The sequence below is a fragment of the Macaca fascicularis genome, chromosome 12, assembly GCF_037993035.2.
Source record: "Macaca fascicularis isolate 582-1 chromosome 12, T2T-MFA8v1.1".
NCBI classification, from domain to species: Eukaryota; Metazoa; Chordata; class Mammalia; order Primates; family Cercopithecidae; genus Macaca; species Macaca fascicularis.
In genome coordinates, this window is record NC_088386.1 from 47,130,248 (window position 1) to 47,146,005 (window position 15,758).

General features: G+C 39.7%; 1 protein-coding gene across 50 annotated transcripts in view; it reads right to left on the bottom strand.

The window, feature by feature from the left end:
* The window catches only part of NEB (nebulin), a 225,713-nt gene that overhangs the window by 94,643 nt on the left and 115,312 nt on the right, over positions 1-15,758 (bottom strand). For all 50 annotated transcript variants that reach the window (XM_005573144.5, XM_045367036.3, XM_065525475.2 and 47 more), the window contains exons 77-89: positions 14,560-14,871; positions 12,484-12,687; positions 11,006-11,110; positions 10,756-10,863; positions 10,057-10,368; positions 8,604-8,807; positions 7,606-7,710; positions 6,718-6,825; positions 4,690-5,001; positions 3,711-3,914; positions 2,727-2,831; positions 2,048-2,155; positions 606-917 (exon numbers count right to left, since the gene is read on the bottom strand). In XM_005573144.5, the coding sequence (XP_005573201.3) occupies positions 606-917; positions 2,048-2,155; positions 2,727-2,831; positions 3,711-3,914; positions 4,690-5,001; positions 6,718-6,825; positions 7,606-7,710; positions 8,604-8,807; positions 10,057-10,368; positions 10,756-10,863; positions 11,006-11,110; positions 12,484-12,687; positions 14,560-14,871 (2,499 nt within the window). The remainder of the gene's footprint in view (positions 1-605; positions 918-2,047; positions 2,156-2,726; positions 2,832-3,710; positions 3,915-4,689; positions 5,002-6,717; positions 6,826-7,605; positions 7,711-8,603; positions 8,808-10,056; positions 10,369-10,755; positions 10,864-11,005; positions 11,111-12,483; positions 12,688-14,559; positions 14,872-15,758) is intronic.

Below are 15,758 nucleotides of genomic sequence, written 5' to 3' on the forward strand. Positions count from 1 at the left end.
GAAGGGAAGGGAAGGGAAGGAGGGAGGGAGGAAGGGAGGGCAAGGCTGGGCGCAGTGGCTCACAGGCTGGGCACGGTGGCTCACATCTGTAATCCCAGAACTTTGGGAGGCTGAGATGGGTGGATCACCTGAGGTCAGGAGTTCAAGACCAGCCTGGCCAACATGGCGAAAACTTGTCTCTACTAAAAATACAAAAATTAGCCAGGTGTGGCGGCACATGCCTGTAATCCCAGCTACTTGGGAGGCTGATGCAGGAAAATCGCTTGAACCCAGGAGGCGGAGGTTGCAGTGAGCTGAGATTGCACCACTGCACTCCAGCCTGGGTGACAGAGCAAGACTCTGTCTCAAAAAAAAAAAAAAAAAAAAAAAAAAAAAAGTAAGAAACTGCAAACACTGTACACATGAACAAATCTATAGGAAAATTCTGGTAGCACCTTTACCAATGAAAACTTTCTGAAGAAACCTGGCTGTAGGTAGGCAATTAATAATTCTGATAAAATAATAATAAAGTGGAGTGCCTACGTACAGAGAGTTGTGTTTTCAGAGCATTGGAAGAAGCCATCAGGCAAAGCAGTGGGGGGCTTGTTTCCTGGGGACACACTTACGTCGCTCTGCAGGTCGTAGGCTTTCCTGGCTTGGATCACATCATTCTGGTCGGGAAGGCAAGACCACTGGTGCAGGTACTGGCGGTAGTCCACATCACTTGCTAGTGCCTGACCTTCTTTGGCAGCGTTGATGGACACCATGTCCCCAGGGATGGAGATCTTGGCTTTGTGGTCGTTGTAGGCCTTTTTGTACAGCCTGTCATTCTGCATCTTCAACACATTTGCTGCCCAAACCAGTTTAGGGTCTTCCTTGGCACTGCGACATCCAATGTAATGGCCTTTCTGTTTCTCATAAGCAGTTTTGTACAGATACTGGTAGATGTGAACAGAAAATAGAAGAGTAATTTTTCCGAACCCACTTTTTCTAGAGAGCCTACTCAAAATAACTCCATCTCCCTTAGTTTACCTTTTCTTGGGGAGGGGAGAATACTGTTTTGATTTAAATTCAAGCCATAAGTTTTGATACACTGGTTTGTCTTCTATGTCTACGTGCATGAAAACATTGAGAGCACCTCTTAGACAAGAACCGTGTTGCTGGATTATCTCCCAATATAGCCTGGCCCACCTTCGGATGTTTTGTCACACACAAGTACCAATTGTACTTCTTATTACTTTAAATCAAATTAATTCTTTGTTGAAATATGTATTTTTTGTTTTGTTTTGTTTTTTGAGATGGAGTCTCACTCTGTTGCCCAGGCTGGAGTGCAGCGGCGCAATCTCGGCTCACTTGCAACCTCCGCCTTCTGGGTTCAAGTGACTCTCCTGCCTCAGCCTCCTGAGTAGCTGGGATTACAGGCATCCACCACCATGCCCGGCTAATTTTTGTATTTTTAGTAAAAACAGGGTTTCACCATGTTGTCCAGGCTGGTCTCGAACTCCTGACCTCAAGTGATCCACCAGCCTTGGCCTCCCAAAGTGCTGGGATTACAGGCATGAACCACCGTGCCCGGCCTGAAATAATTTTTAATTATAAACTTATTTTAAAATTTTATTTTAAAATGTATAACCCTACCTAAATGGGGAAAAAATTTTTTTTTCTAGCACACATTAAAACAGCCATATAACTATTTAAAAAAAATACTTGTGCATGTACTACATAAAATTATTATATGAACCACCAGTAGTATGCATGCCACACTTTGAGTAACAACAGAATTCTTTGTACTATGAAATTGAATCTCTTTAAGTACTTGTAAATTAAGTGATATTGTGAAGATATTGAAAAGAAAATCAAAATCTGTGCTTAAATGTAAGAGTTGCAGAACCAAACATAGATGCAAAAGGATCCTCAAATTGTAAGAGTTGTTCTTGGATTTAGGATTTAAAAATATACTAATAACATGACCCAATCCATTTAAATATAATTCAAAGGGCATTAAGTTAAACTCCCTCTGTTTCTACTAGTTAGTGTTTGTTCCAGTTGGGCAAGGAGGAGCTCTTACATCACTGGCAATATCCCTGGAAGCCTTGGCATGCTGGATCCCAATGGCATCTGCTCGCAAGTCATAACCAGTCATCTTGACATCTTCCCAAGCTTGCTGGTAGTGTTTCTGAAAACAGAGTGCAATACCACAGTCAATCTGAAGAGGGCGCAACTGAGTCAGCGTTACTGATGTATATTAAAATAGTAACAGTTACACTGAACATTAATCTCTCCTTAAGATTTGTAAAAGAGTCTGGTTTCATATTGAGCTTGAATTCCAGTAGATTTTTAATGACATTTAGTAAAGCTCTCTCCCAATAATTATTTTTTGAAGAAGGAAACTTAGGAGATAATAACTCACGTAAAAATCAGAAAAAAATATATATTGTTTGGCTTTTACAAGGAAAAAGCAATGATGGATGGCCTACTAAAAAATGAGAACTAGATATTATTCTATGTGTATCTATAAGTTTTATGCTGTGTTTTTGGAGAAACCATTCCATTTTTCCTTCCAACAAACATTGAGATGTACGGTATACAGACACATGCAGACCCACACAGCTACTTATTAACTTAAAGACTAGAAATAAAAGGAATGGGAATAAAATGCCTTTTGCCAAACTCTCTTTGGGGTATATGATAAAAGGTCTGGTTAGGCAGAGAGCACTCTGAAAAGCAAACGATGTGTGCTGCCTTACATTGCTGATCTGCAGAGCATTGATTTTGGATTGCAGCATCAAGGGAGTGTCAGCCGGCACGTTCACATTAGCCTTCTCTTTCTCCCAGGCATCGCGATACAATGGCTGGTAAAAATGAAAAACAGTGGAATGGTTGATTAGTGAATAAGTCAATCACCACATAAACGAAATTATAAAAGTCATAAAACATACTAGAATAAATGGATGATGAATAAAATTATAAGTGAATTTTATAATAAATTAAAACTAACATTGTAAGTAAATTAAAATTTTTAAGTAAGATTAAATCAGCAAATCTAATTTTATATTTAAATAATAAGTAAAATGAAAAGTTCCTTTTGGATGTTCTCCGATATAAACGTAGATTATACGTGGCATAAGCCACTGCACCTGGCCTCATTTGCACTTTTATTTAAAAGGTGCCAATAGTGACTTCAAAAGGAACACATTTATGTGTGATACAACATAATTTAAAATGAGTCAGAAATATGGTAGTAAAATTAATCATTTTCCATTTACTCACATCTAATTATCTGATGGGTGACTCCACATTGCAGATAGCTCTGATGATCCCCATTGCTATGCGGGACCTAGATGTTTTTGGTCTGAACAACTGCCATAATGTCTAATATTGGGGTTGTCCCTAGACTTCTCAACCTATTTCAAGCAACGAAGAAGTGGCAATTTTGTGATTATAGCACTAAGTGGTGGGCCTGTATCACGGTCTGGATCTTCAAATGTGATCAAAGTGTGTATCAGGGTGTGCAGAACATGAAGATGCCCACCACATGTGCATTGACCAAACACTTAGCAAAGCAAATGAGATACAGTGGCTGCTAAGAGATTGACTACACAAAGATCTATCTGGATACATGCGTGTTTCAGATCCTGACGCTGACATGAAGAGTCTGAAGTTCACGTTTAAAATTCTTCTTGACTGAGATTTCTTCCATTTGTCTGAAAACATCATCCACCTGGGCTTACCTCACTGATCTGTACAGCATTGATCTTTGCCTGGATTACTTCCGGGGTGTCAACAATGCTGGTAAATTTGAGGGCCTCAGGCTTTATACGATACAACCTTTCATTCAAGAGATTCTGGGCATTCTTCACTCTCATCACTTCCACAGAACCCTCTGGCAACCATCCGATACCCTTCAGCCATTCCAGGTCTGACTTGTACAAGTTCTACATGAAGGATAGGAACACAGAGTGGGGAAGAGTCAAAGTTGCCTATAGGAGTTCGATGCTTGCAAACCACACACCACCTCTATTTAAATCAGTTAGCTGGCTAGTCTCATAAAACTCAAGGATCAACATTAAATGTTAATATTGGGTGTTATCTCTACGGCACACACAGGAGAAGTTTAGAGTATCCTGCAGGAATTGGAACAGGGCTCACAAGTGGCACTTGGTGGAATGGCAGCCAGCAACAGCACGTAACTTTGTATGCTTGGATTAGTTTCTACACTCATCACTTGAAGTCTGCCTTTTATGTACCACTGGGAATAACATCAGTTGGATTTTAGGAGGTAAAGAACCTTAGATGTATGCATAATGAGAAAAAAATACATACCTATATCTATATCCACCCTGTCCCCCATCTCTGTCTTTTTCTGTGTCAAGTAAACATGAAATCCAACATTTCCTTATGCTTACATCTACTTCTGAAATATACATCTGATTATGCGAAGGTAATGGCTCAGAGCAGCTGCAACTGATATTTTCTACCTAATTACATAGAATAAGAGACTGATTTTCATCTCGGTGAATAAGGTCTTGCTGCCATAAGGAGGAGTCCTCTTTAAGATAGAAAATGTTTGGGGAAAACTCTGCTACCATGAATTGTACAGAATATGTTAGGTTCTATTAAGATTACCATTTAAATTATGCCTCTGGGGAATGCACTGGGATTAAACACACAAATACACATCTCCCCAGGGTCTGGTGATAATATACGCACATCGCTCTGCAGGTCATAGGCTTTCTTGGCCTGGATCACGTCGTTCTGATCTGGCAGACACGTCCACTGGTGCAGATAATTGCGATAATCAATGTCGCTAACCAGGACCTGGCATTTCTTGGCTTGAACAATTGACATCATGTCCAACGGTGTGTTGTGAATTCCTTTGGACTTCTCATAAGCTTTCTTATATTCTCTCTCACTCTGGATCTTGGCAGCATGTATAGACCACACCAACTTGGGGTCATCTTGTAGGGTCCGGAAACCCACGTGGTGGCCCAGTTGCTTACGGTAACCTTCTTTGTATTTGTACTAAAGTAGTCAGAAGTCAGATAAAAAAGACATATGAAAATAATGTATTAAGAGGGGTTTTCTTTAAATGGTTTCAGAATGTTTTCTCAGCCTTGGTATAAATTGGCTCAACATTGGCCGTCATTATACATTTCAGTTCACATTAAAGGAGTTAGATAATACGATTTTAGGCAGTTTCAGAGAGGACATGAGTAAATCAGGAGATGGTATGGTGAACAAGAGTAATAAAAACAATAGCTAACATTTACTAAGTAATTACTCTATGCCAGACACTATTATGACTACTTCAAATGTGTTGGGTAGATCCCTGTGAAACTACTGTGTTTTTCGGTCAAAAAATCATTGACTGGCGGCAACTATGATCACAGTTCATTGTCACAATGTCTCTATGAGGTAGATACTATTATTAACATATATTCCAGGTGGAGAAAACAAGGCACAAGTGATAATCTCCATGACCAAGTTTCCCTGACAAGTGCAACATTAGGTCAAATGATCTCCTAAGAGAACTGAAGGAACCTCAGGTACGGAGAGGTCACATGTGTGTGTTTTTGGAAACAGATACGAAAGATGCATGTTTCAAGGACGGAAAGCAAGGTTGTAGCTTGAATCAGAAGATAACAACAAAAGTTCTGTGGACAAGAGTTTCCATCTGATGAGTGTCTTAGGACTAGGGTAAGATGGTTTCTGTTTCTTTCCTATGTTTGGACAACGTAGGCAAGTTTGAACAAAGAGAGAGAAAACTGGGAATAAAGCAGATAACGTGGACCAGCTACGGTTATTAGAGGCAAAAATGAAGAATGAGGAGGAGGAAACAAGCAGCTACATGACAAAAAGCAGAGAAGAACTCAGAGAAAGGGAACAAGGTGACTTAAAGAGTTGGAGCTGGGGGCAGGGTGGGCTTGGTAGCATAATTATTTTATTTTTATTTTTATTTTTATTGAGATGCAGTTTCACTCCTGTTGCCCAGGTTGGAGTGCAATGGTGCGATCTCACTGCAACCTCTGCCTCCCGGGTTCAAGCGATTCTCCTGCCTCAGCCTCCTGAGTAGCTGGGATTACAGGCTCCTGTCACAAAGCCCAGATAATCTGTTTGTTTGTTTGTATTTTTAGTAGAGACGAGGTTTCACCATGTTGGCCAGGCTGGTCTTGAACTCCTGACCTCAGGTGATCTGCCTGCCTCAGCTTCCCAAAGTGCTGGGATTACAGGCGTGAGCCACCATGCCCAGCTGGTAGCATAATTATTTTGACCACTAGTAAGTTTTAAAATTAGAATTAAATGAACTTCAAAAGATTACTAAGAGTATTCTACATAAGCCTCCAGTATAAAATCTTGCATATAAATGTGATTTCAGTCTTAAGTCTTATATGAAACTATCATCTGTGATTTATATTTGTGGAGAATGTCAGAAATATTTTAGAGATAAAATGACATTGTACTGGGCCCTGAATTTTCCCAGGAATTTAATACAGACTCTTCATGATGTTTTGTTTCTACTTTGTAACAGCATCAAAGTAAATTTACACATATACCTCATCTATGCTAACTTTAATGTTTTCCATTCCATTTTAGTATTTTCAAATAGAGAAAGCTTCTAACACAGGATGAGATGCAATTATTTACACAGATTTTTTTTAAACACAAAATTCTTGAAAAATAGTCTCCCTGCTTGTTTTGTAGAGGAGAAAAACCGCAAGAAAAAAGAAGGAAGCGTACCTCACTGGCAATTTCTCTGGAGGCTTTGGCGTGCTTGATTTCAATGGCATCTGCCCTTATGTCATAGCCTTTCTGCTTGGACTCATTCCAGTCTTTTTGGTAGAGTTTCTATAGGGGGAAAATATAGGTTTGTTTACAAGAATGGAAAACTAAGCAAATATACTCAAATTTGTCATAATATAAATCATACTGTAATGTACTCAGTATAAGAAAAAAGCATTCATTTCCGGGTTCTTCTGGTTGTTGTCCATTTCCTTTGTGGTGTACAGGATACTTCCGGTTAAAATTTCAAAGCTAAACATCAAACTCTATTAATGTTTGAATATTTGCATCCATCACAATATGGTATGCGTTTGAAAATATCCCACTACAAGTACATGGAACCTAAGGATTAGTGGGGAAGCCAGAGAACCTTTATCAAGGTATCGGGTAAGATCTGATAAGATTTTTCTCCCCCTAATTTTGCCCTTTGACTTCAGAAGTTTCTGCTAAAGGGTTGTGACATAGATATCATATATAGCCTGCCATTTGGATGTAATTAAAAATGGTCTTTTGTCTTTCTTATGGCCTTGATGTCAAATGATAAAATCCTGAATCAATTTAAAAAACCTAAGATGATAACAGAGACTGTTAAGAGTGAAGGAGGACACCAAAAGGATTCAGGTGTCCCAACTCCTGCAGTCTAGGCACCCAGTGGTGTACCCAAGCACACAGTTAAGAGAGAGGAATTCCATTCATATTGCATTGGGACTGGTAGCTAAAGAGAAAATGTCTAGCACCAAAAGCCACAAACATTGCAAGGTAGGTAATTTGTCTGCTGTAACACTCTCCATGAGCGGACAGATATTGCCTATAAAGGCTTCTACACTTCATGTTCATGCCACTTACATTGCTGATTTGCAAGGCATTGATGTGGGCCTGCAGCATCTCCGGAGTATCAGAAGGAATGGTGATGTTGCTTTTATCTTTATTCCAGGCTTCTTGATACAGTTTCTGTGGAGAGAAGGGAAACGGGAAATCAATATCTGAAACATTAAGTCTTAGCTAATGTTTAGCTAATAGTTAGCTAATGTAAGCCTTGGCTAACTACTCAATCTGGAAAAATGTTTTTACATATGTTTATAATGGTTAATTTTATGTGTCAACTTGGCTGGGGCACAGTACCCAGACATTTAGTCAAACATTATTTTAGGTGTTTGTGTGAAAGTATTGTTAGAATGAAGTTAACATTTAAATCAGTAGATTCCAAGTAAAGCAGACTACCCTTCATGATGTGGGTGAGCCTCATCTAATTAGTTGAAGACCTTGATAGAAAAGACAAATCTCCCCCGTAAAAAGGAATTCTGCCAGCAGATGGCCTTTGGGTTTGAATTGCAACACATCTCTCAGTCTCCAGCCGGTTGGCTTACCCTGCAGGCTTTGGACTTGCCAGCCTTTATGATCTCAGGAGCCAATTCCTTAAAGTCTGTCTCTTTCTGTGTGTGTGTGTGTGTACACACACACACACACACACACACACACACACACACCCTATTGGTTCTGTTTCTCTAGAGAATCTGGACTAATACAATGTTCTATTATTACGTAGCATGACACTACATGTCTCAGTATTTAATATGAGGTCAACAAATATTTGTGTTCCTGAGTTGCTATGGAGTGACATTTTCATTGCAGTGCTTCAAAGTGTGTATGTGTGGTAGAAGAAAGGCCTGTTGGTGTTGGTCAGAGTTCCATTTTCAGTGTGTCTTCACTAGTGAAGACATTTTTAGAGTTGCTCCTCTCACCAAAATTCTTTGAAGAAGTCCAGTCTATGGACTCGGTTTGGGTGGTATCATTGGAAAACAGAACCCAGAACCAGGAAAGCTTGATAGTAGGATGGTTCTTACCTCACTTATTTGCAGAGAATTGGCTTTTGCCAGGACAACTTCGGGAGTGTCAACAATGCTGGTGAATGACAAAGCTTCTGGTCGTGTCCTATAGAGTCTTTCATTCAGGAGGTCTTGAGCAACCTTCACTCTGTTCATTTCCACCGAGCCTTCTGGCATCCAGCCGATGCCACGCAACCACTCCAGGTCTGCCTTATACACACTCTATAAAGAAGATGTCAGACAAAAATACCATTTCTGACCAACACAGTGAAACCCCACCTATACTAAAAATAAAAAATTATCCAGGCATGGTGGCACATGCCTGTAATCCCAGCTACTTGGGAGGCTGAGGCAGGAGAATCGCTTGAACCCAGGAGGCAGAGGTTGCAATGAGCCAAGATCTTGCCATTGCACTCAAGCCTGGGCAACAAGAGCGAAACTCCATCTCAAAAAAAAACAAACAACCGGCCGGGCGCGGTGGCTCAAGCCTGTAATCCCAGCACTTTGGGAGGCCGAGACGGGCGGATCACGAGGTCAGGAGATCGAGACCATCCTGGCTAACATGGTGAAACCCCGTCTCTACTAAAAAATACAAAAAAAACTAGCCGGGCGAGGTGGCAGGCGCCTGTAGTCCCAGCTACTCGGGAGGCTGAGGCAGGAGAATGGCGTAAACTCGGGAGGCGGAGCTTGCAGTGAGCTGAGATCCGGCCACTGCACTCCAGCCTGGGAGACAGAGCGAAACTCCGCCTCAAAAAAAAAAAAAACAAAAAAACAAAAAACAACAACAACAAAAATTTTAAGTGTTAGACTTACCAATCCTTAGCTGAAAAATAAAGCACATGGGGTTGAAGGGATGATAAATGCAGGAGACTGTACTTCCAAAAAAGTAAGACCTGAGATCTCACATGATTCAGGGTTTTTAACATTGATGACAGAAGTAATTTGCAAAAACATAATTATTTATACTAGCCATGAATAACATATAGTAATAATGCTGAATTTCATATAATTATTTGATATTTCAAAAAATTTTATAATTGAAAATTTTTAAAGAAAAATTTTGCTGAATTGGATTCCATTTTAATCCTGTGATATTGACCCAAGGAAATGCTGTTTAGTGTTTTGGAGCTAGCATAATAGCATCAATTATTTTAAAAACATTCAGATGATTTATATTTGTCTGAAATATGTTTTCATTGCCAGAAGTTACAAATGACATGGAAAAAAAAGTCTGGAATCTAGGCTGGGGAGAAAAGGACATGACCTCACTAAAGCTCATCTCTATTTTTGCTTCCCACTACATAACTACTAAAGATGGATTTTATATTAAACAATATGAATGGTACCCCCCAGCCCCACCCCCGGGTTTGTGCAGTGCACGGCCCAGGGGGCTGTCCACAGAGGCACTGACTGGACAATGAACAAATGTACGTCTTCTCCTTCCCCCTTTCCCAAAATTCATATTACGTACATCACTCTGCAGATCATAGGCCTTCTTTGCTTGGATAATGTCGTTTTGATCGGGCATGCATGTCCAGTGATGCAGGTAATTGCGATAATCAATGTCACTGACCAAAGTCTGACATTTCTTGGCCAGCAAGATGCCTAACATGTCCACTGGGCTAGAGAACTTGGTCTTCCACTTCTGGAATTCCTTCTTGTACTCCCTTTCACTTTGAATTTTTCCTGCATGTATGGCACACATAATCTTGGGATCATCTTCAATGCTCTGGGCTCCAATGTGGTGGCCTTTCTGTTTCTCATAGGCTTCCTTGTATTTGTACTAAAATGCCAGAAATACAGATGGAGACATGCAGTTTTAAAACCATGCTCATGCTGACAATTACAGACAACATGAAATGAACAAGAATTTTATTTTACAAATATTTTGGCATTTCTGAACTATTATATTTAAAAGCAATGTTTTATACTGTTATAAAAATAATTGTAATCATGTATCTTCATTGGTGAAAGCATTCCCTGTAGCAACTCTAACTACAATGCCAAAATGTATTTTTATTCTCTGTAACAACAAAGGGAATGGTCTTGGGAGGTAGGAAGTAGGACAGGAAGGTACATGTGGAAATAACTACAGAGTGTGGTCCACCAGCCACCCTCTGGGTTGTTCAGCATGGTGGAGACCACAGAGGGTTAGATGGAAGGTACTCACGTCACTGGCAATGTCCCTGGAGGCCTTGGCACTTTTGATGGAAATAGCATCTGCTCTCAGATCATAGTCCTTCATCTTTGATTCATCCCATCCCTTGGTGTAAAGTTTCTAGGGAAGGGATAATAGATGACAGAAAATAAGAGTGTTTGAGGAAGGTAATAGGCCAGTTCCAGAAAGGAAACTGTTACAGTGGAAAAAGCATTTTAATTACTCTTAGAAAGGTTTAAGCAACAATCAGGAAATCTCTTACTTGGCTGATATTGGCAGAATTACTCTTGGCCAGCAGGATTTCTGGGGTGTCTGGCATCACGTGGATGGAGGTTTTGTCAGCATCCCAAGCTTCGGTGTATAAATGCTACAGGGCAGGGCGGGGTGGGGCATAGGGAGAGGGAGTATAAGACCTTTTGTTAAAGCCAATAACATCATTACAGTTGTTAGCAAATTTAACTTGCATTTAACTATACAATAGCTCTTTCTAATGCTTGTGGGAGGTGAGGGAAGTAAAAGGGTCATGGGGAAAGTAAAACATAGCAATATTTAAATAGCTGTACAATGGTTTCATAATTAATATGATGCAATATAATGGTTACTATTAGTGATTCTTTTCATCCAGTGAATCACAAGCTTATTCAGACATCCAAAGATGGAGCTCAGTTGTAGAACTATGAGACAGTAGAAATCCCTAGACTTCAGAGTCAATCCCAAGTGCAAACCCAACTGTACTATTTCCAAGCTGTGTGATCTTGAGAAAGGTACATAACCCTTCACATTCCTCATTTCTGAGAGGGGGATAATCTTTCTTTTTTATTTAGTATTTTTTGAAGATGATCCATAACATATATAAAATGCCCAAGTCACAGCAGATACTCAACGATTTTTTGGTGATTCCTATTGGTGTTATCATCATGGTTGCTATTGATGGATATAAAAGAGTTTCTGGAGTTGTATACCCCAGACTCTGGAGTTTGCTGTCTGAAGCCACTTTCATATTTGTACTGAGCACTCAATTGTACTAGCCTAATGATTGGAAGGTTTCCAGGCAGGTGTTGGAGAATTCAAGTTCATATTAATTATGTATATTAATATGCATATTAAGGGCTGACGCATTGGATAAAAATAGATTGATGAAACTTTGGATGAAACAAATGATCATCTATCTTGTGTAATAAAACTGAAAGCAGAAATAGCAGCTAGCTTTCAAAAGTGGATTTCCATAACCTAATGTGGAAGAGCAACCCAAGCAACCAATTTGAATGTATACCAGCATTGCTATGAAACACTATGTGTTTCCCAGCCTCAGAATGAAATGTAAAATGGCTTATATTCCTTACCAGATGGCTAAAGACACGTAAGTGGCCTGAATCTGCTCTGCCTAGGAGAATGTGTAATGAAGGGTAATGCATTTGTGATGTTTCCAGGTCACTGCTCAGAAGGGTGACTGTATCACTCCAGGGAAATCATTCCAGGCTTATTCAGACATCCAAAGATGGATCTCAGTTATAGAACTATGAGACAGTAGAAATCCCTAGACTTCAGAGAATTAGGGGGCAGGGTATTGAGAAGAGCACACAGGGTCACCTTTAATTCAAGCAGACGCTCTGTTAAAGGGCTGCATGAGAATTAGGCCTGACACCTCCTTTCTCAGGGAACCCTTAGGGAATTTCCTACTTTATGAGCCAAATCTGTGGAAGGTATGATTCTGGCAACAGGAAACAGCTGGAGACTCACCTTGCTCATTGTCAGGGCATTATTCTTTGCGAGGACAATTTCCGGAGTGTCTGTAATGCATGTGAATTTGAGCTGGTCTCTAGGCTGGCGATACTTCCTGTCACTCAGGATTTCTCCAGCTCTCTTCACCTTCTCGACCTCTACAGAGCCAATGGGAACCCATCCTATTCCTCTCAGCCACTCAAGGTCAGATTTGTAAATAGCCTGAAAATGAAATAATGTCAAATATTTATAGATGTCACCTAGACAGCCTGGTGCCTGACTTTACATGGATAATGTATAAGTCTAAATCTTATTTTCGTAAATTTCTGGGAAGACCCACAGGATTGCTTTACTTTGGTTTAGAATGGCTAGTTAAATGCCTGGCTCCTGAAGGTAGCCAATATTTACTGTTTTAAACACTCACAGAAATCTCTTTAATGCTATTCATTTTCAGCGATACAAAACCACTTTAAGGAAATTACTGCCTGCCTCTTGAGGCAAAGTGTTTCTTCTCTGATTTGATGGCCCCTACTTCCTCTTATGGAAACCGTACTGGGTTGCAATACAGTTGGCTCCTATGTTGTTGGGCAGTGGCTTTCACCGCTTGTCTTGGCATATAGAGAAGAAATGAGCATTACTGGTTGACCACATGTTGCATTAATGTGTTTTTTGGGGGATAAAAAGACATCTTTTTTCGTATGTTTCTATGTACACACTTCCAAGTCAAAGAGCACATCTCTTTTTACTCATATTTATCTTATCCTCCATCCTCTTTCTTGTATTAGAATTCAAGTAAACAAATACATTTTTTTCTTTCATTTTCTTCTTTGAATATAAACAATTGGTTGAAGGGAAATTTTTCTTGTAAGGAAGGGTAACAATTCTTTTTGTTTTTATAGCTTTTGGGGAATCTCTCTTTTTTTTAACTGTCACTGCTTTTATCATTCTTCCAAAAGTGCTTGATTTAATCAGAGCTTGATTAAAACAAGGAGCTACCATATCAATGAGGTAATATTTGAGTCTCCAAAGGACTCTATTGGCCAACAACAGAAGTGTCTAACATATTTCTAGGGAGCTATTGTTCTCAGGTTTCTTAGACAAATTGTCTTAATAGGTATAATTCATTTTTAAACTTCCTTTCAGAAGTTACAATAGATAATTCCTATAAGTTAAATAGACACAAAATTATAATGCAATTGATTCATTTGGAAAATTAGGTTGTTTAGAACAGGAATTCTTAACTTGGCATCAGTGAACTTGGATAGAAAAAATATGTAACATCCTCTCATTTTCATTAACCTCTCACTGAAATATAGCATTTCATTCCATTATAAGTATTACATTATAGTAGTATTCACACTACACCTGACTTCGTCAGCTTTAGAAATCTCAAATCTTTTTATGTCCTATTATAGTTTGATATAGTTTGGCTCTGCATCTTCATCCAGATCTCATGATGAATTGTAATCCTCGATGTTGGAGGAGGAGCCTGGCGGTAGGTGATTGGATCATGGAGGGGGACTTCCCCCTTGGATAGTGAATTCTCATGAGATCTGGGTGTTTAAAAGTGTGTAGCACTTCCCCCTTTGCTCTCTCTCTCCTGTTCCGCCATGTGAAGATGTGCTTGCTTCCCCTTCACCTTCCATCATGATTGTAAGTTTCCTGAGGCCTCTCCAGCCATGCTCCAGTACAGCCCATGGAACCGTGAGTCAATTAAATCTCTTTTCTTCATAAATTACCCAGTCTCAGGTAGTTCTTTCTAGCAATGTGAGAACAGACTAATACGAGTTGTTGCTGATGTCTTAAAAGTATTTATGCTCATCACTTCTTTGAAATTAGTTATTACAGTCACTGCTAGAACTTTTTCCTTAATGTGTTAATGAAAAGCACATTACAGGTTTGGTTTAATACTTTGATAGTGATATTTCAATATGATTGGTTTATTTTGAAATTAAACACATATTTTATTTTGTGCATTTCAGAACATTATCCTAAAGAGGTGTCTGTAGGTTTCACCAGACTGGAAAGATTCCATGGCCAAAAGAGTTAGAATGCTTTTCTAAACCATTACTGAAGAATATTAGAGCCACTCACATCACTCTGCAGGTCATAGGCCTTCCGAGCCTGAATGACATCGTTCTGATCAGGCAGGCAGATCCATTCATGCAGGGGATGCCTGTAGTCTATGTCGCTTACAAGGATCTGACACTTCTTGGCCGTAACCATCCCCAGCATGTCCACTGGGCTGCTGAACTTGGTCTTCCACTTCTCAAAGTCTTTCTTGTACTCCCTGTCACTCTGGATCTTGGCCGCGTGGATGGACCACAGCATCTTCGGGTCATCCTCAACGTTCCGGGCCCCAATGTGGTGGCCAAGCTGTTTGCGGTAGCCTTCCTTGTACTTGTACTAAAGAAAAGAGATAAGAGTATAATGACAAGAACATCTTACATAATCATGTTTCATAGGTTCACACACATATTGTTTCTTTTTCTTTTCCCCATAACTATTGTGAAGGAGAAAGGTGAATATCATCAACCCTATTTTTAAAAGTCAAAACCTGAACCTAGCAGGGGTTTAGTGATTTGCACAGTCACACCACAAGCAGGTGGCAGCATGAGCCTAGAATGAAGAGCTTCTCGTTCCTAATATTTTTCCTCCTCATTATACCACACTGCTTAGTTTACCTTTGATTCCTTAACAAGTAGAGGTAAATATATTGTACAATCTAATGGAGTATCTACTTAAAGACATAGTTATTTTCCCCAAACTGTTTGACATTAAGAAAATTTTAGAATAGTTCCCTTATTAGAACTTTAATAATAGACTTCTCAGTCAAGGATATGTATTACATTTAGATAGAGTTTATGTGTCGCCAGGAAATGACTCTTATTAGCCTATCAACACCACTGAGCTTTCACTATGAGTCAGTTTTTCTACCTTTAAGATTCAAGAATAACACATTATGGTCCATTTCACCATGAGACGATTATGGTGTGGGCTTCTCCAGCTTAACAGCAAGAAAAGTTTTGATAATAGGGCGTGTGTCCTTAACCTTGGCAAAATAAACTTCTAAATTGATTGAGATCTGTTTCAGATACTTTTTAGTTTACAGAAGGAATGAAGCATATGTCTAAGGCATGAGGCCCTTGCAGAAGAGGGAAAGTCTGGATTTGAGTCCTAAGGAGGCTTGTTGTAGAATGAGGACACTGGGAACCCTTAGGAGGTGTTTCGCATGTGAAGAAAAGTAGAGAAGAGGCGAGAGCGTGCTGAGAAAAAGCTTTGCTTACTTCGCC